This window comes from Schistocerca gregaria, chromosome 8 (assembly GCF_023897955.1).
Source record: "Schistocerca gregaria isolate iqSchGreg1 chromosome 8, iqSchGreg1.2, whole genome shotgun sequence".
Classification (NCBI taxonomy): domain Eukaryota; kingdom Metazoa; phylum Arthropoda; class Insecta; order Orthoptera; family Acrididae; genus Schistocerca; species Schistocerca gregaria.
Genome location: NC_064927.1, coordinates 332,339,390 through 332,365,934, shown reverse-complemented (window position 1 = coordinate 332,365,934; position 26,545 = coordinate 332,339,390). Strand labels below are relative to the sequence as shown.

Below are 26,545 nucleotides of genomic sequence, written 5' to 3'. Positions count from 1 at the left end.
GTGGAGGTTTGAGCTGTCCTCATCATTTCATCATCATTCGAAAAAGCGGTGAAACGGTACAGTGAAAACATTGAGTATTTAAACGGGCGCTGATAACTCCGCAGTTGAGCTCCGCACAAACCAGGAATCATCATCATCGTAGCAGCTGGAAAAACGTAGTTACGAGTCACTATGAAAGAATGTATCATCAACACAAGGTTCAAAATGGTTCAAATGGCTCTGAGCACTACAGGACTCAACTGCTGTGTTTATGTCCTCTAGAACTAAGAACTACTTAAACCTAACTAACCTAAGGACATCACACACATCCATGCTCGAGGCAGGATTCGAACCTGCGACCGTACAGTCACACGGGTCCGGACTGCGCGCTTAGAACCGCGAGACCACCGCGGCCGGCCAACACAAGGTATTCGATGACAATGTTGTATGCAGTTTTTACAAATACGTAGAAAAGTTAAGCTCCATGGAAAGGCCGTTAATATACAAAACGCTCAGATGAAAAAGATCTTTAGCCAGTTTTGCAGTTTTTCTACTCTAGTATTCACCAAGTTAGCTAAATAGAAAACAAAAATACAAAATAAAATTTCGGAAGTGAGATTAAAATTTAGGGGAAAATGATATCAATGAGGAGGTTGTTGTAACCTGTGAATGTGAAAAAGAGTGAACTGACATGTTGAATGGATGCAAGGTTTCTGCGCACAGATCACTTATTAAGAATAAACCAAATAAAGATGAAGTTACTGATAGCGAAAATAAATTAGCTATACGCTTTACACCAAAGTCGAGGAATATGTACAGACGAAGAGAAGGAAGTCTGCCACCATGGAAACAAACGATTGACGGGCGAAGCAAGGAAGATATAAAAAGCAGACTAATCCAGTCGAGAAGAAGATTTCCGGCAGAAAATAGTCATCACTACAGACTTCCGTTTTAGAAATTTCTGACAACGACGGTCTGGAACAGCACTGTATGGAAATGAAACATTGTGTGAAAACATGCGAAAAGAGAGAATATAATCATTTGAGATGCAGTGTCTATGAACATCGCTAACTGTCAAGTGAACTGATAGATAAGAGATCATCTGCAGAACGCAGGACTGGCTAGGAGAAGAATATCTGGAAAACACTAGCCAGAAGGAGGACGTGATGGTGTAACATTGTCAAATAGCACCGCCACGATGTGTGTATTGGGCCTCAGGTCTGGCACAAATGGCCGACTGCTGCAGAACGAACATCACAGGAACTATGAATGATCATTGAGCATGTGATAAGCATGTAATCAGTCCCTCCAGCATTTTTACCAGTAGGTGAACCCTAGTCGCGCCGCTGTTTCTTCGTTCAAGCAGCTCCTCTTATGACCACACAAACCTGAGTGGACCCTGTCCCAAATCTCGCTACCTCGCGAAAATCCGAGGAGGTACCGAGAATCAAACCAGGATCCTTCTGCAACAAAGGCAGCGACGCTATCCATTTACAGACGACACTAGTGTCATAATAAGTCCCATAACAGCAAACAGCAGAAGAGAGAGTAAATAATATTTTCCAAGGAATTATGGAATGGTTCTCTGAAAATGAAGTCTTCTTAAATTTTGAAAGAAAAGATACACACTACATGCAGTTCTGTACAACAAATAGAGTCAGAGCAAGAAAAATGTACCGCATGAGCAGCAGTCAGTAAATAGGGTAGAAGGCTCCAAATTTTTTGGAGTGCATATTGATGAAAACCTGAACAGGAAGAACCAAATTACTGAGCTTCTCAAACAATTCTGTTCAGCTACATTTGCTCTTCGTATAATATTGCTTATCTGGGAAACAAACATATTAAACTCCTGACATATTTTGCATATTCGTACTCAATCATGTCGTAAGGAAAAATCTTCTGTGGTAACTCATTAATTAGAAAGAAAGTATTGAGTGCACAAAAATAACAATAATATGTGGTACTCACACACGGTCGTCGTGTCTTCAAATAGATAGGCATTTTAACTGCATCGTCACAATACATAATTCCGCTAGTGAAATTCAACATAATTAATCCACTACGACCTGAGAAAAATGGAGTTGTAGACACCTACAGCACTAGATGGGAAAAGAACATTTATTAACCATTATTAAAGCTGTCAGTGGCTCAGGGTTCAATATGGAGCAATAGAAATTTTTGTCATTTTCCCAGTAACATAAAATGTCAGACAGGTAGAAAATAAGTTTTAAATCTCATTTAAAGTCATTTCCCCAAAAAACTCATCTATACTGTTAACTAATTGCTACTTAACAAATGGTAGACATCAAGGAAAGACTAGTTTTTAAGTCTAGTTACATGAGCACGAATAAAATGATAATTTCATGAACGTTAATCATATATAAATATTCTATAAACTCACTCGTTCCACATCATTTGGATAAAAGAATCGTTCAAATGGTCTGTGAGTCATGTAACTAGCTACAGAGCGCTCAGTGTGTTAAGACATCAGGGAATAGCTTCTGTGGTACAGGACGGCGTCACTGAGGGTGGAAATTATGTAAGACAGACATAACTGCAACAAATAATGCACAACATTCGGTGTGTTACTCTCATATGAAAAGGATAGCATAGAGGATGATACCAGTTAAACTTACGAGAAAAAAGGTGAAATGTCTAAGTCGTTTACACGACGACGGTCTTCGACATGGCAAAATACGTGGAATGAAATTAAACAGCTTTTACATTGGCGGAAAAACACGTGGAATAAAATTAAACTGATTTTGTATTGGTTTCATCTGTCATTTTATCCAAACTCTTTTAGAAATATTGCGTATTTCAAACACGCCTTTGGGCGAGGCCACCTGTGCTCCATGTTTTGTCTCCTCCTGTCCATAGAGGTATTTTCACTATCCGTTCGTAAACCTTTTAGTTCCACGTGTTGATTTCGCTTGATTTGAACTTAGGTTTGCTTTCTGATAATTAGAGAGAAATTATACAGATTGTAAAATGTTTTTCTTTCTTTTCTAACTAGCTCTCTGTTAACGTGAACCCATCAATGCAATCTTCTTGCCTGTAATTTTTATGAGTTACGTATAACAAGTCAGGTTGTCGCTATAATATTTGTATCGGTCACTTATTTGTTGTAACATAAAATGAGACAGATTGTTTCTAAACGAAACAGTACCAAAATTTCACAAATTCTCTACTGCTGCCACTTGATTCAACTTGTCAGCTTATGCTAATAGTGCGTTGTGTCAGTTCGCAAGCGTTACACTCATCTGGTCTCACTGACAAGTCGTACGACACACAGTAACATATATAGGACGGGCATTTGGCTACGACCTTCGGCAACAAATAGAATCAGAGACTCAGAGGGCCATAGTAAGAGTGATGTCAGGTGTGCCGCAGGGGAGTGTCATAGGACCGTTGCTATTCACAATATACATAAATGACCTGGTGGATGACATCGGAAGTTCACTGAGGCTTTTTGCAGATGGTGTATCGAGAGGTTGTAACAATGGAAAAGTGTACTGAAATGCAGGAGGATCTGCAGCGAATTGATGCATGGTGCAGGGAATGGCAATGCAGGGAATTGGCCAAATCGTAAAAACTTTATTTTCAATTGACCAAATCACAAAACACTTCAAAACGCAGTATCGGCCTGCACTGGCTCTCATCAGAACCGTAAAACGGATGTATTAAATGAATGTCACGCTTTGAGTGACTCATTACTACGACATTCAGAGTTAGTAATAAGGCAATTTTTGGAAGCAAACGATTCAGATGTGCATCAACTCGAGTGACACATTGCCAGGTCAATTACTTATTAACAGTGACAGAAAGGATACTACGATACTCATTTTCCTCCTGTTCAGAAAGAGTGAAATAAAATGATAACTTACCTTTGAGTACTGAAGTACAGAGGTACTTATGATGGAACTATCCACAAAAATGGTTGAAATGGCTCTGAACACTATAGGACTTAACTGCTGAGGTCATAAGTCCCCTAGAACTTAGAACATCTTAAACCTAACTAACCTAAGGACATCACACACATCCATGCCCGAGACAGGATTTGAACCTGCGAACCTCCGGCCGGAGAACTGTGTACGCTAATGAAACATTGACACATACGCATGGGATATGAGGAGAAAATTAGTTCTAATGACTCGTAAGTCACATATTTAATAAGGCGACACAGCGTCAATTCGACCGAAATTACAAGGGAAATCCACCCTATGAATCATGGACGATGTCGGATGAAAGCAAAGGCCCACTACAGTTGCTATTATTTCGGGGGGATGCATTTGTATAGCTAAACGATGATGGTTTCGTCCAGGACAAACTTGTGCCGTGCGCCCGCGTTTGATTTCGTGTAATTCCCTCGGATTTGGAAACCCTCTGGCCGCAAGAGCACATGGAGCGCTACTTGAGTTAAGGGCTGCGGCGACCAGGACAAAAAAGGGGAATATGACCTGGGTGGCGTGGAGCGCAAGGAAGGCGGCGCGTTGTTGTGGCCAAGTGTCTGCCGTGGCCCGTTGGCAACAGTTGTGCCTTTGCTCACTGTGGTTTTGTTGGCGCCGAGTGTTTGTCGCAGCCGTGGACATTGCTCGTTAAAGCCTAGGACGCTCAGTATTCAGCGTACCTTTAATATTGAAGATGCCGGTCTGACCTTTGCAAGTACTGGACGCATTAGTGTCTGCTGTATGAAACGTGTGGGTTTCCACCTACGAGTAATCTTCGTTACATCCTTCTGTCGGCGCTCTCTAAGCAAGCGTTTGTCAATGGACGCTGGATTTTACGGGAAATCACGTTGAGCATCCGATTAGTGTTCACGTCACTCGGTGTCGTGTGGCGGCTGCTTTGACTCCTTATCTTGGTTGCCCGCTGTTATGTACATAAATCTGTTATTTATGAAGGTTTTTGCCTGGTTCTACTGGAGTCCAGTTCTGTCCATGTGTATGGGCTAGTGGCTGTCACTATCCCATAAAGATTTTAGAATCTAAGAGTATAGAATGCAGATGTAATTCATCTGATGTACGAATTGTACTTCACAATCAGTGAAAATTGTTCAATCAAGCTACCTTATTTCTGAGACATGTCTATAGTTACCTGTTGGCCAGTATCACGAGCTCGAGCTGTTTACTAAATTGTTTGTATCTATAAAAAAAGAACTAAAGAACAATTCCTCCATTTATGGTATATTTAATTTTTACTAAATAACTAACGAGTTTTCTCTGTATTACGGGATAGGTGATTTTATGTCTTGTTAACTGTTATCTTGTTCAAGATGCCTGAGTACCATGACTAAAATTTTTAATGAAGGTTTCTAGTACTATGGTAGTGGCAAACCGCCTCATTATGATAGTAGGGAAGGAGGAATTATTACTACTGGCGTCGCTCTGCCACTGCCTGTATCAACATAAATTTGAACTACCTTTGTCAGTCATTTTGGCCACTTCGAAGGCAATGGCGTTTTAAAATTACTGATATTTTTGACATAATCATTTGACCATATATTTCCTGTTTGCAATGTAAAAAATCAAATGGTTAAAATGGCTCTGAGCACTACGGGACTTAACTTCTGAGGTCATCAGTCCCCTAGAACTTAGAACTACTTAAACCTAACTAACCTAAGGACAACACAAACATCAGCCCGAGGCAGGATTCAAACCTGTGACCGTAGCGGTCGAGCGGTTCCAGACTGAAGCGCCTAGAACCGCTCGGGCACACCAGCCGGCTGCAATGTAAATGTACTTTTTTTTACTTCATTTAATATTCCTTACTAAAAGGAAATGATTTTATACTGTGGAGTTTGCCATCAGTTGGTTATTGAAATCCAGTCATTTCAGTTAATGTTATTCTTGGATGTTTGCTTTTAAAAATAAATTCATTACTGTTTTCAGATACATTAATAAATTCATTATTGCTCAGTACCTTTCCACTCAACACCTGCTCCCTACTGCATTTCAAGAACATTCAGGAGGTAAAATAATCCCACCTTCGATTCTCTGAACGGGGACCACTCAGAAGGATGTCACCATCAAGAAAATCAAAAGATACGACGTACTCGGCTGGGCGTGGAATGAATGCTAGACCCCTTGATAATGTATGGCGGTTAGAGAATTTAAAAAAAGGGAATTGTTAGATTAAGATATTGTGGCAATTAGTGGAACGTCGTGACACCAAGAAATGGCTTCTGAAACAGTTTGTAAAGGACAATAGGAAATCAGAAGGGGTAACAGGTCTAATAATGAGTGAGGATTTAGATGCACATTCACAAAAGCAAAACGAGGGTAATGGAGTGTAGTCGAATTAAAACAGGTGATGCTGCCGGAATTAGATAAGGAACCGAGAAACTTAAAATAGTTGATGAGTTTGGTAATTGGGCTGTAAAATGACTGATGATCGGCGAAGTAGAGAGGATATAAAACGTAGACTGGCAACGGCAAGGAAAGCGTTTCCGAAGAAGAGCAACTGTTTAACATCAAGTATATATTTAAGTGGCAGGAAGTCTTTTCTGAAAGTATTTACGTGGAGTGTGGTAATGTATGAAAGTGAAACATGGTCGATGAACAGTTTAGACAAGAAGACAGCAGAAGCTTTAGAAATTTGGTACTACAGAAGAATGCTGAAAATAGGATGGGTAGATCTGTGGCATCAAGGAATGGGGGTCACCATTTTAGTACTGCTGGAGGAAAGTTGGGAGGAAGGGGGGGGGGCAATAATCGCAGAGGGAGACAAAGATATTGATACAGGAAGGAGACTCGAAAGGATGTGTGTTGCAGTAGTTACTCGGAGACGAAGAGGCCTGCTCAGGATGAAGTAGCATGGAGACGAGCTTCAAACCTTTCTTCCGACTGAAGACAACAACAACAACAATAATGAGTCAGAAAATACGAACGTGTGTCGTAGCCAAGACAGATACGAAACCAACTCTGACCACATCAGCAAACGTTTATACATCAACTAGTTCTGCAGATGGTGGATACATTGAATGAACGTACAATGAAACAAAAAAATACTCAGGCAGTAAATTTTGTTAGTATTGGGGACTCGTATTCAATAGTGGAAAAAGGAAGAGAAGGAATTATAGTAGGAGAACATGTAGTGGGGGAAGGAATGAAAGGCGTCTGGGAGAAATCTGCAGAGAGCATAATTTTATCATTGCTGAAACTGGATTTATGAATCATTTGAGAAGTTGTATATATGGAAGAGACCCGAGGATATTGGAAATATATGCTTAATGGTTTTTTTTTAGTCACTCAAAAGCACCCTGCGCCATACTGTACAACATCCTCTTGTTGTATTTCCAAGTTTTTTCCTTCTTTTCTTCTTTACAGACTCCTTTGTGGCTAACTGTACTGCATACTGTGCTTTATCAATGTGAACCTTGTCCCTCCGTTCAAGTTCTCTTATGCAGTCTGCTATAGGATTAATTCCCATATGCTGTTGCACTTTAACCCTTATAGTATTGCCATCATTAAAATCAATAACAACATCAATGTCCCCGCGCTTTAGTGTCTTCATTCCAGAAAAAAACCTTTTTTTGGTATGCGAGTCCATATATTGTTATTCAACGACCCATTTGGATTTTGAGTCTGATCTTGCTGGCACCTCTTCAGCAATTCAGCAATTGCCAAGTATCTGTAAATAGGTTTAATGATATCCATGACTGCTGCTATGCTCGAATGTTAATGGCTGGATGAACTGTTTGAGTTGTGGGCATTGCAGTAATTGCACCACGAATCATGTCCAGGAGGGTAACGATGGTGTACAGGTTTTTCATCAGTTGACAGAACGTGGAAGAAGGTAGCCCATAATGCCTGCTTCATTTACAACAGATCGTCAGTATTATTTCCAACGGCCATCCCACAATACGGCTGTAGTTCATCAATCATTTTGTCTGTCAACCTGCCTCTTCTGGTTTTACCATCAGAAAGTTTCTTGTCTCTCAAACTTTGTTTCAACTTTACTGGTTTTTACAATGCTACCAATACAAACATGTAATCTAATCTTTATAAAACAGCAATCCACAGCCTTCTATATAAAAAAAACTACCGATTTTATTGGATCTTGAAGTAATGCAAGTAAAAATTTTAACATTTTCTACCTGTGTAAATTATACTTAAGAAAATAAAATAAAATACCTCCCATGTGAGATTGGCAAAAATCTGAAAAAGTGAAAAAAAATTGTTTCCGTTCAAATTCGCCTTAAAGGCAATATACAGAAAAAGGACAAAAATACGGAAACTTAAAAATCGACGTACATTCCAGTGACAAATACGGTGTAGTTAACTCGTTGGCATTCAAAACAGTTTCCAGTCATCTCGGAATGGATAAATACAAGCCATGTGTGGGTTTTAGAAGAATCCTATAGCACTCTTCCTGAAAAATAATGGCAATTTCAGATAAAGATGATGGAGATGCACAGAGACCACGCATCCTTCTCTGCAAATTACACCACAAAGTAAGATCTGGAGATTGTAGTGGGCACGGTAGTAGTGGATGAAGCAAGCTGTTTGAACAGGGGTGATGTCGTCTTACAACATAGCATTATCGTTGGGGACCAAATATACCGTGGGACGGATCTGATCAGCGAAAATGGACACGTAATCCTTTACAGTAATGCGACCTGGCAGAGCAGTCGTGGGGCCTACGGAATTCAAAATAGCATCCAAACCCAGTCATGTTTCACACTTTCGCAGCAAGCAATCTGCGTCGTAGACTTGGGACGGCGTATGCCTGAAGTAAACTCGGCCGGTAGCTGAAAGTAGTAAGATACATCCAACCACATGATTTCCTCCCCTGTTCCATAGCCCAGGTTTTATGGCTTCGATATTACGGTTTCCCGGTGTGGCTTTTGAATTTCAGCCCGCCTTGAATTCCTCGCTCATCGAGCACCCTTTGTGTTGTGTTGGTGTTGACAGGGGTCGGGAGTGCGACATTCAGTGCTGCAGTGACTTTTGGAGAAGTCGACCTCTCAATTTTCAAGACAATGCTCTTCAGAGACCCTCACGATCACTCAGTACACACTTTCGTCCGCTATCTGACTTTGCGCGTAATGTTTCTCAGGTTTCCCAGTATACAGTGTAAATATGCAGTAAGGTGCCTCTTGAAACACCAAACACTGCGACTACCCAGGTCGCAGAAACACCCATCACGCGAGCACCAACAGTTTGTGCACGTTCGTATCCACCTAGCCGCTCTCACAACAACAGAGACACTTGCCACTTACTGATGGCACTGAACAGGTGCCATTAATCGTCAAATACGACAGCGTCTTCTTCGGGCTCGGCTAGCACATTCATTTATGTTCAGGCATGCATTTCTCGCGAGTTTTCGACATCTTTGTACAACTCCTGCAAAAGTATAAAGTACAGATGCAGAACGAGATGAAGAAGTAAATGAGATGGGAAACATGATTCGGCGGGAAATCTTTGCCTAAACACTGAAATGCTAAATAGAAACATGGCCTGAGAAGTAAGCACATCCTCAGGTAATCACTAAGATCCTTCACAGAGTCAGCCATGATAAAGCTATCACACACTACGAGCAATGTAATTGGGACAATCGAAATAGTTTTTTAGGAATTCAGTAATCCCCATTCCAACTGAAGCAGTTGTTGACAGGTGTGTAAACAACCGAACCAACGGTCTAATACAACAATGCTGCAAAATATCTACATAAATTAATCACAGAATAATGGAACAACCGGTGGAAGTCGACCTTGTGGAAGGTCAACTTGAGTCCCAAATAAGTATAGGATTACTCGACGCAGTAGTGACCATAGGAGGTCAGATATGTTGAAGAAAGGCAAACCTACATTTATCGCACTTGTTTATTTTGAGACAAATTTCGAAAATGATCTCTTAAATATACTCGATTATGTCTAGAGGTAGCAGGGATAAATTACAGGGAGTGGGAGGTTTATTCCAAACATGTACAGGAAGTAGACTGAGTTGTAAGATTCGAAGCGCATGGAAAGAAAATAGTGGTTGAGAATGGAATGATACATAGGTGTAGCGTGTCCGTAAACTGTACTCAGCTTGTGTAGTGGCCAAACAATAAACAGAATTGTACATCACATCGTGCAAGTGTGGAGGCGATCTAGGGTAATGTGAGCTGAAGAAGTCAAACTTTCAACAGCCAAGATAGTAAATTATAATGTTATTTTTGATGACAAATCTAAGTTGCTAATATCGGATCTTATGCAAAACATCCTATCACGTCTCCATCACATGAACAATATTTCGTGAGAAGTCGTAACACTATATACTGTACATATGTTGTTGTTGTTATTGTTGTGGTTCTCAGTCCTGAGGCTGGTTTGATGCATGCTACTCTATCCTGTGCAAGCTTCGTCATCTCCCAGTACCTACTGCAACCTACATCCTTCTGAATCTGCTTAGCGCATTCATCTCTTGGTCTCCCTCTACAATTCTTAACCTGCACGCTGCCCTACAATGTTAAATTTGTAATCCCTTGATGACTCAGGAAAATGTCCTACCAACCGATCCCTTCTTCTAGTCAAGTTGTGCCACAAACTTCTCTTCTCCCCAATCCTATTCAATACATCCTCATTAGTTACGTGATCTACCCACCTAATCTTCAACATTCTTCTGTAGCTCCACATTTCGAAAGCTTCTATTCTCTTCTTGCCTACACTATTTATCGTCCATGTTTCACTTCCATACATGGCTACACTCCATATAATTACTTTCAGAAACGACTTCCTGAAACTTAAATCTATACTCGATGTTAACAAATTTCTCTTGTTCAGAAACGCTTTCCTTGCCATTGCCAGTCTACATTTTATATCCTCTCTACTTGACCATCATCAGTTATTTTGCTCCCAAAATAGAAAAACTCCTTTACTACTTTAAGTGTCTCATTTCCTAGTCTAATATCCTCAGCATCACCCAACTTAATTCGACTACATTCCATTATCCTCGTTTTGCTTTTGTTTATGTTCATCTTATATCATCCATTCAAGACACTATCCATTCCATTCAACTGCTCTTCCAAGTCCTTTGCTGTCTGTGACAGAATTACAATGTCATCGGCGAACCTCAATGTTTATATTCCTTTCCACGGATTTTAATTCCTACTCCGAATTTTCCCTTTGTTTCTTTTACTGCTTGCTCAATATGCAGATTGAATAACATCGGTGATCGAGCGAGGTGGCGCAGTGGTTAGCACACTGGACTCGCATTCGGGAGTCCAGCCATCCTTATTTAGGTTTTCCGTGATTTCCTTAAATCGCTCCAGATAAATGCCGGAATGGTTTCTTTGAAAGGGCACGGCCGTTTTCCTTCCCCGTCTTTCCCTAAACCGACGAGACCGATGACCTCGCAGTTTGCTCTCTTCCCCCAAAACAACCAACGAATAACATCGGGGAGAGGCTACAACCCTGTCTCACTCCCTTCCCAACCACTGCTTCCCATTCATGCACCTCGACACTTATAACTGCCATCTGGTTTCTTTACAAATTGTAAATAGCCTTTCGCTCCCCGCCACCTCCAGAATTTGAAAGAGAGTATTCCAGTTAACATTGTCAAAAGCTTTATCTAAGTCTACAAATGCTAGAAACGTAGGTTTGCCTTTCATTAATCTATTTTCTAAGATAAGGCGTAGCGTCAGTATTGCCTCACGTGTTCCAACATTTCTACGGAATCCAAACTGATCTTCCCCGAGGTCGGCTTCTACCTGTTTTTCCATTCGTCTCTAAACAGTTCGCGTTAGTATTTTGCAACTGCGATTTATTAAACTGATAGTTCTCTAATTTTCACATCTGTCAACACCTGCTTTCTTTGGGATTGGAATTATTATAGTCTTCTTGAAGTCTGTGGGTATTTCGCCTGTTTCATACATCTTGCTCACCAGATGGTAGAGTTTTGTCAGGACTGGCTCTCCTAAGGCCGTCAGTAGTTCCAATGGAATGTTGTCTACTCCGGGGGCCTTGTTTCGATACAGGTCTTTCAGTGCTCTGTCAAACTCTTCACGCAGTATCGTATCTCCCATTTCATCTTTATATACATCCTCTTCCATTTCCATAATATTGTCCTCAAGTACATCGCCCTTGTATAGACTCTCTATATACTCCTTCCATCTTTTTCCTTCCCCTTCTTTCCTTAGAACTGGGTTTCCATCTGAGCTCCTGATATTCATACAAGTGGCTCTCTTTTCTCCAAAAGTCTCTTTAATTTTCCTGTAGGCAGTAGCTATCTTACCCCTAGTGAGATAAGCCTCTACATCCTTACATTTGTCCACTAGCCATCCCTGGTTAGCCATTTTGCACTTCCTGTCGATCCCATTTCTGAGACGTTTGTATTCCTTTTTGCCTGCTTCATTCACTGCATTTTTGCATTTTCTCCTTTCATCAATTAAATTCAATATTTCTTCTGTTAACCAAGGATTTCTACTAGCCCTCGTCTTTTTACCTACTTGATCCTCTGCTGCCTTCACTACTTCATCCCTCAGAGCTACCCATTCTTCTTCTACAGTATTTCTTTCCCCAGTTCGTATCAATTGCTCCCTTATGCTCTCCCTAAAACTCTGTACAACCTCAGGTTTAGTCTTTTTATCCAGGTCCCATCTCGTTAAATTCCCACCTATTTCCTGTTTCTTCAGTTTTAATCTACAGTCCATAACGAATAGATTGTGGTCAGAGTCCACATCTGCCCCTGTAAATGTCTTACAATTTAAAACATGGTTCCTAAATCTCTGCCTTACCATTATGTAATCTATCTGAAACCTATCAGTATCTCCAGGCTTCTTCCATGAATACAACCTTTCTTTATGATTCTTGAACGAAGTATTAGCTATGATTAAGTTGTGCTCTTTGCAAAATTCTACCAGGTGGCTTCCTCTTTCATTTCTTAACCCCAATCCATATTCACCTACTATGTTTCCTTATCTCCCTTTTCCTACTATCGACATCCAGTCACCCATGACTATTTAATTTTCGTCTCCCTTCACTACCTGAATAATTTCTTTTGTCTCATCATACATGTCTTCAATTTCTTTGTCATCTTCAGAACTAGTTGGCATATAAACTTGTACTACTGTAGTAGGCGTGGGCTTCGAGTCTATCATGGCTACTATAATACGTTCACTATGCTGTTTGTAGTAGCTTACCCGCACTCCTATTTTTTTCGTTATTAAACCTACTCCTGCATTATCCCTATTTCATTTTGTATTTATAACTCTGCATTTCCCTGACCAGAAGTCGTGTTCCTCCTGCCACCGAACTTCAGTAATTTCCACTATATCTAACTTTAATCTATCCATTTACCTCTTTAAATTTTCTAACCTACCTGCCCGATTAAGGGATCTGACATTCCATGCTCCGATCCGTAGAACGCCATATGATGGAGAGATACATCTGCATAATATCCCACGATGGCACCTTAGATAAGCCGAAAACGGTCATAAAAAATAATATGATAATTAGCGATCATGACTGTTGAATTTTTACCTCTAATGTCCACAGTAAAGGAAACAGGGAAATGGAATGTACACTCAGATAGAAAAAGTAAAAACTTTGAGCTTTCGTACCAATTCTACCATACACGGCAAAGGATACGGAAGAGCAGTGTCCTGAAAATGGTTCTAACATTAGTAAAGTAAAACAAGGTAATGGAATGTAGTCTAACTGAATCAAGTGATGCTGAAGGAATTAGATTAGCAAATGAGACACCAAAAGTAGTAGGTGAGTTTAGCTATTAGGGCAGCAAAATAGCTGTCGGAGGTAGAAAGGATACACAATGCAGACTTATAGTAACAAGAAAACATTTCATATATAAGAAGAATTTGTTGACGTTAAATATAATTTTAAGTATTAAGAAGTTCTTTTGAAGGTATTTTTCGGGAGTGTAGCCATGTACAGAAGTGAAAGGCGGATGATAAACAGCTCAGACAAGAGGAGAAAAGAGATTTTTTGATATGCCATGCTACAGACGTATGCTGAAGATCAGCTGTGAGATTGAATGAGTCTCCCGCTTCCGAAGACGCTTATCTCCACGTAACAAAATTTTTCTGAAACTAGAACAATCTGTCATTCAGCTGTTATTTGGTTTTTATGTTACACTTTATTCATTACCATTTTCTTTTATTTTGTGGATTTATGTTTAGAGTTCCCATAAAAGATATCACAAAAGTTTTATTTCACACAAATACGACGATAGTTTGGAAAGTAAGTTCCGTTTAGATTTTTCTCCACGGCACTGATACGATCGCAATTCCGCTCATGCATAGTAGTGTCTCTGGTTCCAGCAGAACGAGATGATGCCATTTCGAGTTCGCTCTGTGTTGTGTGTCGTTCGTAGTGATTGGTTATAATGGCATCGCTGGTCGAAAATCCCTCCGCGTGTGAACTGAGATGTGTGATTCGTTTTGTTAATGCTAAGAAGGTTAAACCAAGTGGCACTCATCGACAAATGTACGAGGTTTACAGAGAAAATTTAATGAGTGCATCAGTGGTGAGAAGATGGGTCCAACAGTTTAAGGGCGTGATCAAGTGCATGACGAAGAACGAAGTGGACTTCTTTCCGTGGTTTCTGACGAACTAGTTAGTGCAGTCAAAAAAAAATTATTTAAAAAACGTAGTTTACTATTAATGCTATTGCCTGTCAACTTCCACAACTTTCACGGATAGTAGTTTACGAGACTGGTACAGAAAAACTGGGGTTTCATAAACTTTTCACATGTTGGGTCCTTAAACGTAGGGCAACAGGCGGAACATTCTATGACGAAGGAATGCGTGAACTTACGCCACGCTATGAGAAATGCCTGGAAAATAACGAAGGCTATTTTGAAAATTAGTGTGTTATAGATTTTTGTGAAATAACTTGCTTTATTGCCGGCCGGAGTGGCCGTGCGGTTCTAGGCACTACAGTCGAACCGGGCGACCGCTGCGGTCACATGTTCGAATCCTGTCTCGGGGATGGATGTGTGTGGTGTCCTTAGGTTAGTTAGGTTTAATTAGTTCTACGTTCTGGGTGACTGATGACCTCAGGAGTTAAGTCGCTTAGTGCTCAGAGCCATTTGAACCATTTTGAACTTGCTTTATTCGTCTATATTCTATTCCTTTTCTTTTTTTTACATAATGGTTTCTGGAAATGTTTTGGTTTTAAAATTATGGGTAAAAATTAAAAGTAATATAAACGTATGATAATATCAATTCCTTTTACAAAATTACTAGTGACTAGTAGAAACAACAACATCGTATATACTTCGTAATTTTTTTCAACAGTTGCCGTCAACTTTATATGAAACTAGAGATCTTGTAGAATAGAAGTTCATTAATGTCATCCATGCTGGTCAATACAGGTTCTGTAAAAGGACCTTCATGTATTTGACTTTTTCTGATTTTCCCTAACACCTTTACGTATCTCTGCTGGTTTTAGTCCCAAGAAGGATTTACCCTCCTATATGTGCTATAGCTTTGTTCCACTTGAATAGTAATATTGCTCTGACCTTTCTTTTTAGTTAATATTCTTTTTGAATGCTTGAACTGAATGTGCCACGAGAGGGAGGTATCATGACACGTTTGTGAGATGTCTTCCAGGCAGTAACATGTACAGCTGATCCTAGTTTGCAAACTCTCCGATAATGTCATAATAATCACTGGGGCTCAAGACAGGATGTGCTTTTTTAACGTAATTTGTTTTCAATCCGGCTCAATGTTATGTATTTGTGCCAAAATCCACATCGAAAGGTATATCAATATGAAAAATATAAATTACGGAAAGCTAAACAACACAAAGTCGCATTAACTTTCTAAGACAAATGAATATAATGTTTAAAACGTATCCTAAATACGATTTCACAAGTTTACTGAAATGACGGGTTTTGGAACACTATCTTTTTCAAACCATTAAATCTCTGAATCTAACGGTTGTAGGTCCAGTATTGTCTGCTTTTAGCGTCTACTAAAACTGCGACCATCTTGGTTATAACGGAGTCTGGAACTACAGGCAAATTCAGGAGTTACTTTTACAACCGAAATAGCTGCCATTGGTACTTACACCGTGTTCCAAACTGTGCATCTCCAACCATGCTCCTTCGACACACAAACAATTTAATATTGGTTTCGGAAGCGGGCCAGGAGAGTAACTAAAGATGCGGCACTGAATCGAACGGGATGAAAACGAAGTTTATGGCACAACTTAGATTAAAGACGGGGTAAAAGCTGTAGAATGAGGCCAGGTGATCGATACAGTAAGCAGTTCCAAATGGATGTGTGTCGTAGCAGCTGTGCGGAGATAAAGAGAGGGGATGGACCAGCGCGGGGAGCTGCATCAAGCCAGTGTTCGGCCTTAAGGCTACAACAATGACAGGTGTGCACCTGCTGGTTCTAACGAAAATATATCGATCGAATCCACGTATCAACATTCCTTAATTACAACTACAGCTACCTCAGTGTTAAGACAAACAAATGTGTTGCAGTGTGTGTACCATCACTTGACGAAACACGCTGTGAGTGTATCCTATCGCTTGTGAGGTTTTTAATATTTTGTCGAGCAGTTTTGTTTAGTAAGTTATTCACCACTGTTGATCTTCTCCAATTTCGGATTAAAAAATGCAGAGCTTGTTGTGGGACACTGTGAAATATCCCCGCCTCAGCCAATACTTTCATAAATTTCCGATATATGGCGGTGCTATACATACCCTTCAAAATGTCGTTTGTAACGGTAGTGCGCTCAAACAGAGAGCTGTCACTGAGTTCTTTCGGCGAAAATCCAGAGCATCGCAGATATTCACAGGCTCTTGATGAATGTGTACTGTGACCTGGCAGTGAACAACAGCACGGTGAACAGTTGGGCGAGGTGTCCGGCACCAACATCATCAACACAACAAGGTCACACAATCCTGTCCGACCTCCGGCTAGAGGCACGCACCTTTGATCCTTGCAATGTTTTAACGAGCGAACACGCTTATTCGACGTGATCGATGGATCACAGTCAAACACATCACTGCTCAACTGGACACATTCGCCCACTAGTTTGGATGCTTAAAGGTGTTTGCCCGGTGGGTTCCTCGCCGCTCTACAGAAAACGAAATTGAAGAACGAAGGACCTTCCGTGTGGAATCGCTTGCCCGTTATGAAGCTAATCGTGACAATTTTTTGTCGAACATCGTCACAGGCGATGAAACATAGGTTCATCACTTCGAACCAGAAACAAACAGCAATCCACAGAGTGGCGAAACACCACCTCTCCTCCAAAGAAAACGTTCAAGGCGCTCCCTCAGCCGGTGAAGTCATGGCCGTGGTGTTGTGGGATTCTGAAGAGTTCTATTGATGTGTTCGTCGGCACAAAAACGTAAACGAACTGCTTCTTCATGAAAATTAAAACTGTCACACAAGCCTGCGCTTCCGATAACAGCTTGCACAACTTAATTGGACTATTCTTCATCATCCACCCTACAGTCTGTACCTCGTGCCTTTCGATTTCCATCTGTTTGGCTCAATGAAGGATGCACTCCGCAGGCAACAGTACGTGGATGTTGGAAAGGCTGTTGATGCAGCAAGACGTTATCTCCAACGTAGACTAGTAGAGAGGTTCCATCCGGGCATTCCGGCTCTCCCAGCAAGATGGCGTGGGGCCGTTGCATTGAACGGGGATTATGTTGAAAAATATAATGGGGAATAAGGCCATGTCTTGGAATCCTGAGTAAAACTAATCTGCTTCCAGGAAAAAAATGCGTTACATTACTCTCGCATTATATTTAGTAGCTACTGCAAGCATTTTGTTTTCGTTTTCGCTGTGCAGCTGAATGGCTCCTTTTTCTGTTCCCCAATCAGATGATGGCAAAGTGCTTCGCTCAAAGTGAACTGCACACTTTGTTGCATTGCACAATAGATATTGTTTTGAATTCTTGTATTAGAGTCTTAAATCTTGTCTAGGACTAACATAATAATAAGGAAATAGTATTAAAACCAATATGTTGCCTATAAAATTCTTCCTTTAATGTAGGCCTGTACTAAATTTTTTGAGTCGTTCAAACAGCCGCAACTAAAGCGCCAAGTTAGCTCAGGCAGTTGGAGGACAGCGCCATCTATTAGTCGTCTATTGTAATGAACTTCACGTGATGATGTAAGTATTCTGAGTGTAAAACGTTATAATTCATTTCTTATATAACTAACATTGAGAGATTTATTATGTTTGCTTAATTTACTGGACGCCGGACGAAATAAAGGACTCGAAGTTTCCCCCATGTTATTTTGTCTTATTTGGAAAAAAGTACGGTAAGCAATGGCGTACTCTAAGCAAACAGGTAAGTGCGTTAGTATTTTGTGGAGAACCCTGTCGCATTTTGTGTGTACTTAAGACATTAAGAACTCTTTTCAAACCGTTTCTACGCATTCCGGTGTGCTGATCTTCATGCCATAATCACTTCATTACAAGATTATTTTTAGTAACGTAATTTCTCAGCTAATAATATAATAATTCTGAAGTGCGCAACTTAATAACTTAAAGGCAAGAATAAAGAATGCTTTGACAGTTATGCACAATTTTAGTGCACCATAACATTAGTTAAATGTTCAGTGTGTTTCATTTTTAAATATAACCTTGCTTTTTCAAACTTTAGAAGCTATCGCAGTTAGATTATGTACATAATTACAACGAGAGGTCATTACTACATTAATACCTAATTATTGTAATTATTATATTAGTATTACACTGTTATTATTTGTAGACAATTTGATGTGTATTGTGTCGCAGGCTGTGCAAACGTTAGACTTTAAAAAGCAATGATGTGTTTACGTGCGTGAATGCGATCCACTTATCCTGCTAGGCTCTCTCGTAGACACGCGGCAAGATATTTCCACTGTTGATTTCTTTTCTGGAATCGGTAGTTTACGCTAATTTTTCTATCATTTACCGCAGGGAATCTCCTAAGACTATATTTTTATTCTCCTCTCATAACCAGTTTTCTGAATTTTCGGGTACATCTAGCCATAATTATCATGTTGTCAAAATACAGCCAGTCTCTTTTCTTGTAATAATGATTCACCTTGTAACAGACATTATTTCACCTTGTGGCAGACAGTCTCACACTTTGCAATATAGAGTCTCTCACCTGGAAGACCTGGACAGTCACTCACCTTGCAGCGTCCGCCGTGACAGTGCTGTTGGCGGCTGCGGTGATGGCCGTGATGTTGAGGTGACGCAGGAGTTCGGCGCTGCAGCCCGCGATGGACACCGGCTTGCTGGGGATGGTGATGAGTCCGGCGGCCATGACCGCCTGTGAGCCCAGCACCACCCAGCCCATGAAGATCAAGCCTGCCAGTCCTCCAAGGATCGCACCCTGTGCAGCGGTCGAAACAATCAGCTGGCATTCTTTGGCGGTCATCAGCTGTAATTTTCAGTCCCAACGACAGTCATGTTCCATATAGTTGCTTATTGTTTGTGGATTACTGAAGACAGGAGTGAAGGATAATTCGCTAATTCTATACCGCTCTCAGTATAGCGAAACTCTTGGAAAAGTTATGTCGAGTAAAAACACTGCTGCAGCTGAGTGGTTACTTTATACAAAAAGAAGGGTGTTGTTGCTTTAGTTGCATCATCAGGTGAAGCCCTTAATGCAAAAAAAAAAAAGAAAAAGAAAAAAGAAACCGTGAAATTACAGGAAGAAGTGACAACCTTCGATAAAAAGAACGTCTGCTTTACCAAACGTTCCTCAATGCAAGTAATAAAATATGTGGCAATGGCCAGCTCTTACAGGTATATCATGATACTGTAGTATAAATGATGATAAACTTTCCCCCATTTACAAGAACTTCACTCCATTCCAAAAATCATGTCGCAGCACATGATAGATCAATGCAGAAGCGGGCCAAAAGCCAAACCTATAACGTAAACCGCTAAAATACTGTGCGCTGCGGAAGGGGTGTAAGCGGAAGATAACGGAAAAAAACTAGAAAATTACACTATGTGCTAGTGGAGTAGACGAGTAGAATAGAGGGCAGCCCCGAGACTGACAACATAGTAAAGCAGAAACATACCATGAGACACAAGATATGTGGGTGCATGCGTGGAAGAGCTAAGATGGACTCAAGAGGTAAGAAGAGCACTAGGGATCTGGTGCACACGAGATTACAAAGTCACATACTTTCCAATATACACTCCTGGAAATTGAAATAAGAACACCGTGAATTCATTGTCCCAGGAAGGGGAAACTTTATTGACACATTCCTGGGGTCAGATTTATCACATGATCACACTGACAGAACCACAGGCACATAGACACAGGCAACAGAGCATGCACAATGTCGGCACTAGTACAGTGCATATCCACCTTTCGCAGCAATGCAGGCTGCTATTCTCCCATGGAGACGATCGTAGAGATGCTGGATGTAGTCCTGTGGAACGGCTTGCCATGCCATTTCCACCTGGCGCCTCAGTTGGACCAGCGTTCGTGCTGGACGTGCAGACCGCGTGAGACGACGCTTCATCCAGTCCCAAACATGCTCAATGGGGGACAGATCCGGAGATCTTGCTGGCCAGGGTAGTTGACTTACACCTTCTAGAGCACGTTGGGTGGCACGGGATACATGCGGACGTTCATTGTCCTGTTGGAACAGCAAGTTCCCTTGCCGGTCTAGGAATGGTAGAACGATGGGTTCGATGACGGTTTGGATGTACCGTACACTATTCAGTGTCCCCTCGACGATCACCAGAGGTGTACGGCCAGTGTAGGAGATCGCTCCCCACACCCTGATGCCTGGTGTTGGCCCTGTGTGGCTCGGTCGTATGCAGTCCTGATTGTGGCGCGCACCTGCACGGCGCCAAACACGCATACGACCATCATTGGCACCAAGGCAGAAGCGACTCTCATCGCTGAAGACGACACGTCTCCATTCGTCCCTCCATTCACGCCTGTCACGACACCACTGGAGGCGGGCTGCACGATGTTGGGGCGTGAGCGGGAAACGGCCTAACAGTGTGCGGGACCATAGCCCAGCTTCATGGAGACGGCTGCCAATGGTCCTCGCCGATACCCAAGGAGCAACAGTGTCCCTAATTTGCTGGGCAGTGGCGGTGAGGTCCCCCACGGCACTGCGTAGGATCCTACGGTCTTGGCGTGCATCCATGCGTCGCTGCGGTCCGGTCCCAGGTCGACGGCCACGTGCACCTTCCGCCGACCACTGGCGACAACATCGATGTACTGTGGAGACCTCACGCCCCACGTGTTGAGCAATTCGGCGGTACGTCCACCCGGCCTCCCGCATGCCCACTATACGCCCTCGCTCAAAGTCCGTCAACTGCACATACGGTGCAAGTCCACGCTGTCGCGGCATGCTACCAGTGTTAAAGACTGCGATGGAGCTCCGTATGCTACGGCAAACTGGCTGACACTGACGGCGGCGGTGCACAAATGCTGCGCAGCTAGCGCCATTCGACGGCCAACACCGCGGTTCCTGGTGTGTCCGCTGTGCCGTGCGTGTGATCATTGCTTGTACAGCCCTCTCGCAGTGTCCGGAGCAAGTATGGTGGGTCTGACACACCGGTGTCAATGTGTTCTTTTTTCCATTTCCAGGAGTGTAATATGTCCACTCTCGAGGTAGTGCTGTACCTAGAAACTGGCCGAAAAAGTGATGGCATCGGTTTCTTGGGACAAAGATGGCATTCTGCTGGTGGACTATTTTCCTCAAGGATCTACTACTAGCGGACAGTAGCATACTAACCTACTGGACCAGTTGAAGTAGGAGATTAATGATAAACGCCTAGAAAAGTTGACCAAAGAGAATCCTTTATTGCATGTCAGCGCACCTGCTCGCATGTCTATCGCTGTCGCTGCCAAACTGACGACCCTGGGCTTCGAACTAGTCAACCCTTCGTGCTCGTCAGTCCCACGCCGTCGGTTCCACCAGGTGCCGTGATTCATCATCGTGATTCATATTCTCACACACCTGACGAGTCGCAGTGTACTTGTTGACGTGTCAACATGGGTTTGGACAAAAGGAGCAGGGCACTATTAGTGAAGCTCTGATATCAAAACAACAGTAACGCTGCAGCTAAACTTCGAGAAAATCGCCGGTTGAAAGGATTACGGAAGGACTCTCTTTCTCCACCTGCAAGCGGACCATGATGAAGTTCTAATCAACTTGAGAAATGGGCGTCGCTTTGGGAAGAGAGCTACGACCGCTTGCACCACAGGTGTTTGATGAAATATCTGCTACTATGGCAGACAACGCTGCGCACAATTCCCGATCGTCAGGCAGTACACGTGGTGTGACCATCCCGTGGTCCACTGTACGGAAGGTGCTGTGATACCATTCTCAAATGGTATCCGCACAAGATCCATATCGTACAGCAGCTTGCACCAAAAGACGCACAACGGCGTGTTGATTTCATTCTCCACTTTCTCGCAAGGTTTGTAGTTGCCAAGGGCTGGCTATGGACGATCCTGTGGACAGACGAAGTTCATTTTTCTCTGACGGGTGAGGTGTATACAGAGAATTTCCAAGTGCGCAGATTTTCACCTACAGTCACTGTGCATTAAGTTTCTCTGTAAGGTGAGCGTGTCACCGTATGGTATGGCTTCACGGCTACATTCATCATTGGACCATTCTTTTTTTGAACAGGTTGACGCTAAAGGACGAAAGATGTGCAGTGTGACTGGCAAGCACTGCGATATGGTTCGCCAGCGTGTCATACCCGCTCTGCACGAGAGAGAAGCATTGAATTCAGCAATTTTCATGAAAGCTGGAGCCCCACCGCACACCGCTCGTAAAGTTCACCTGCTTCTCCGAAACGCATCTGGAAACTATTAAATTATCAGCCGATCGTTTCCAAATGCTAAGCGGGCAGGATCACCTGATCTCACGTACTGTGGTTTCTGATTGTTGGGCTACCTGAAGGACAGGCTTTTTCCAGGGAAACATCCACACATGTGCTGATCTGAAGCGCAGCATATTACGAGAAGTAGCCAGCAAACCTACGGAGACGCTTCATTCAGTTGTGCAAAATGCAATGCTGAGCTTTCAGACTTTTCTGGACACTGAAGGGCGCCTATTGAGCCTCTTTTGTAGCAATAGTAGTACCGGTATGTAATGATATGATGTACCTTAGCAGCACATCAAAAGTGTTTCAATTGAACTAATTCTAATTTCTCTTTCCCATGATCTCGACATTAATGCTACGGTACGGTAATTAGTTTCTTTGCTATAACTTGTTAAATAGGGAAAATTTAACTATAAACATCCGGTTCATAATGAAAGTATGAGTGCCGTTTGTAGACACATCGTTGACAACTTATTGAAGTTTGGGTCAGGCCGTTGGTCCTGCTCGGATAGCCTAATAATAAGGTAATAGTTCGCGATAAGCGTGAAATCTGGGTTCGTGTCCCGGTCCGGCAAATATTTTCATTTCATTATACAGCCGACGGTTGTCCACATTCGTAAGTGCGAATACATTTTATGTAGTTTGTTTAACGACGTTGTAAATTACAGAAGCTGCTCCAAACGGCAATGATCAGATTTAGTACAGGCATCTCACGAAGCTCGTCAGTAAGTTAGTGGACAAACGGGTCTGGCGACGTTGGAGCAGCTACTACTCTGTCTAACAGCTCCACAAATGGTCTGATAGACCCTGCAAGAACGGGACCTACGGCGACTGAAGAGAATCGTTCAACGTGACAGAAATGCAACCCTTCCGCAAACTGCTGCAGGTTTCAATGCTGGACCATCAACAAACGTCAGTATGTGAACCATTCAACGAAACGTGATCCATATGGGCTTTCGGAGCCGAACGTCCACTCGTGTAACCTCGATGACCGCACGGCACAAGGCCTTACGCCTCGCCTGTGTCCGTCACCACCGACATTGGGCTGTTGATGACTGGAAGCATGTTGTCTGGTCGGACGAGTCTCGTTTCAAATTCTCGAGCGGATGGACGTGTGCAGGTATGGAGACAACCTCATGAATCCATGGATCGTGCATGTCAGCAGGGGACTGTTGGAGATGGTGGAGGCTCTGTAGTGGTGCGGGGCGTCTGAATCTGGAGTGATATGTGACCCCTGATAGGTCTAGATACGACTCTGCCAGTTGACACGTGTGTAAGCATCCTGTCTGATCACCTGCCTCCACTCGTGTCCATTGTGCATTCCGACGGACTTGGGCAATTCCAGCAGGACAATGCGATACCCCACACGTTCAGCAGTACTTCAGACATTAGTGGAGTCCATGCTACGTCGTGCTGCGGCACTTCTGCGTGATCGCAGGGGCCCTACACTATATTAGGCAGGTGTACCAGTTTCTTTGGCTCTTCAGTGCATTTCATGAATTTAAACATAGGCACGTTCAGTATTGCCAACGATATCACATCTGGATACATAATAATAAATTTTAGTCTCTCCAAGAACTGTTTGAACTTAGTAAATCTGATTAACAGATTTCTATTGATGAATACATTACCGAACAAAATTCCTTAGTGATGTTTTCACGGCCTGGCTTTTCGAATAAAATCAAATTTAATGGTAATGTTTTTTAGAAAATTGCGAAATACTTGTAGTTTCTAGAGAAAATGTCGTTATTAAAAACTTACAGGTGACCTTAAAAACATGAATCATAACAATAATGGTTTGGTTTGTGCCTTGAAGCTTTACGCTGAAATCTTTGAAACGATGGCACAAGTCCATAGAAAACATTAGTTTTCTAGGCCACGTACCATCCATAGACTACGAATATTGTACAATGTTTCCCTTATTTTACGAATGCTGCCTGATTTGTTCCGAAAACTCCACGTATCTTTGAAGTACGTTTCCGCGGCTCAGCCAGTGATCACAGATATACATCTGTAAGCCACTGTACACCGACCTGACTTCATCTAAGACCGATTCGAAACTTCCTTTATTAGAAGCTTGATACGATAAAAGGTCTACTATTGTTGTAACTATTTTCATTATATTATGAAGAACAGCGAAAGCATGCTTTTCACGACGTAGTGGAATCCAAGAACAGAATGTCCATTGTGTGCTTGGAACAATCTAATAAAACCAGTTTTTTACACAGCTTATTAGAAGCACCGTTAGTCGTTATCCAAACAATTTTCTTTAGATGTATTTCTTTTCGAGTAAACTAATTTTTAACAGCCGTACAAATAGCTGTCTCATTAGTAGTTGCTGTCAACGGCATCATCGCAATCACTTCTTCTTCGATGCCATTTACTCCACCACATCTAGCAAACACAGCTAAACAGGAGGATTTAGTAACGTCTGTATTTTCGTCAAGACACAGCAAAATATAAAGAGAGGTCATGATGTAATTGTTTTGTGGCTCTTTTACTTTTCCGCAAGTTTTAGTATTCTCTTTTTTATTGTGTTTCTAGATAGAGTATATGTGACCTATTCAATTATCTTGCCTCATTTTCAAAATCTTCAAAAAGTGATGGCGCACATGCAAATCATGTTCCCTTCTGAAATTCCCAGTTACCAAAAGGCTTACCATGCCTGGCGGTGATTTTTGCAGCGGCACTCCTGTGACAGTTCTTGCTAACATACCTAATCACAGACGTCGACTGTCTATTCCTGTCATTAATAGCATCTGCAATGAATTCATTTTGCCCTGGTTTGTGGTTTGCTTCGTAGTGCAGTGTTACAGACGATCTTCTGAGTTCCACATTTCCGGAATATAAAACACACACAGCTTTATTGCGTTTACTAATTACTCGATATTTCTCAATCTACCAAGCTATAAATTGTCTATTACATTTATTTTGTACTTCTTGTTTATTTTCTATACTAGCTGTGTTGAATAATACTCACACGTTTTCCCGGTGCGACAGTTTGTACGAAACTTGTATGTAGAGGTTGGAAGTCGTTGTTGGAACAACTGCCAACCTATGTGATCCACCCATGGATGACAGCGAATTATCACTAATGCATTTGAGAACACTATCACTCACAATAAGTGGGCATGAGCCAAGGTCTATCATTTCCAACTTCCATTAGGGCTTCGGCACCGACAGTCCACTCACGATGGACTGTAATGCCACGGCTTCAAATGCAGGCGAACAAATGAATTAGTTCGATTAGGCAGGTGTATTTGGCTGCGCGTCGCAAATTTTAAGCGTGCCACTGGTTACTATCCCTGCCTACGCAGTGGCTAAGCCATTTCTCTGCAATACCCTTCTTATTTCAAAAGTACTAGGCTCTCAAGGTATGGAGAGGAGCTTCTGTGCCTAAGGTTCTATTGAGTTTAAACTTGTAATTTGTTTTAATGTTGTATACGCTGGGGGAAGCTCAAGTTTCAAAATTTCTGTGATGTCTTGAAGGTGGGAAGTAAGTTACTTCTGTATGTACAGCTATGATACCTCAGTTTAGCAATGGAGATCTCATGTCCCCTCTCGTGACACAGTCTTGATCTGGCATTCTGGATACACGAGTAGGGATAATAAAATATCAGGAGGAATAGTTGTAGTGATACGAGGGACATTAAGACACTAACCAGAAATGTAAACATCACTTCTATTTAGCATAAACTACACCTAGACACCAAATTTTTATACAAGAAACACATAAATGACATGGATAGTACATAGAATGAATCATACTGCCAGTTAAGGGCTCTCAA

At 41.9% G+C, this 26,545-nt stretch overlaps 1 protein-coding gene across 2 annotated transcripts in view; it reads right to left on the bottom strand.

The window, feature by feature from the left end:
• LOC126284326 (sodium-coupled monocarboxylate transporter 1-like) overlaps window positions 1-26,545 on the bottom strand; it is a 143,700-nt gene that overhangs the window by 24,663 nt on the left and 92,492 nt on the right. For both annotated transcript variants that reach the window (XM_049983170.1, XM_049983169.1), the window contains exon 13: window positions 19,076-19,278. In XM_049983170.1, the coding sequence (XP_049839127.1) occupies window positions 19,076-19,278 (203 nt within the window). The remainder of the gene's footprint in view (window positions 1-19,075; window positions 19,279-26,545) is intronic.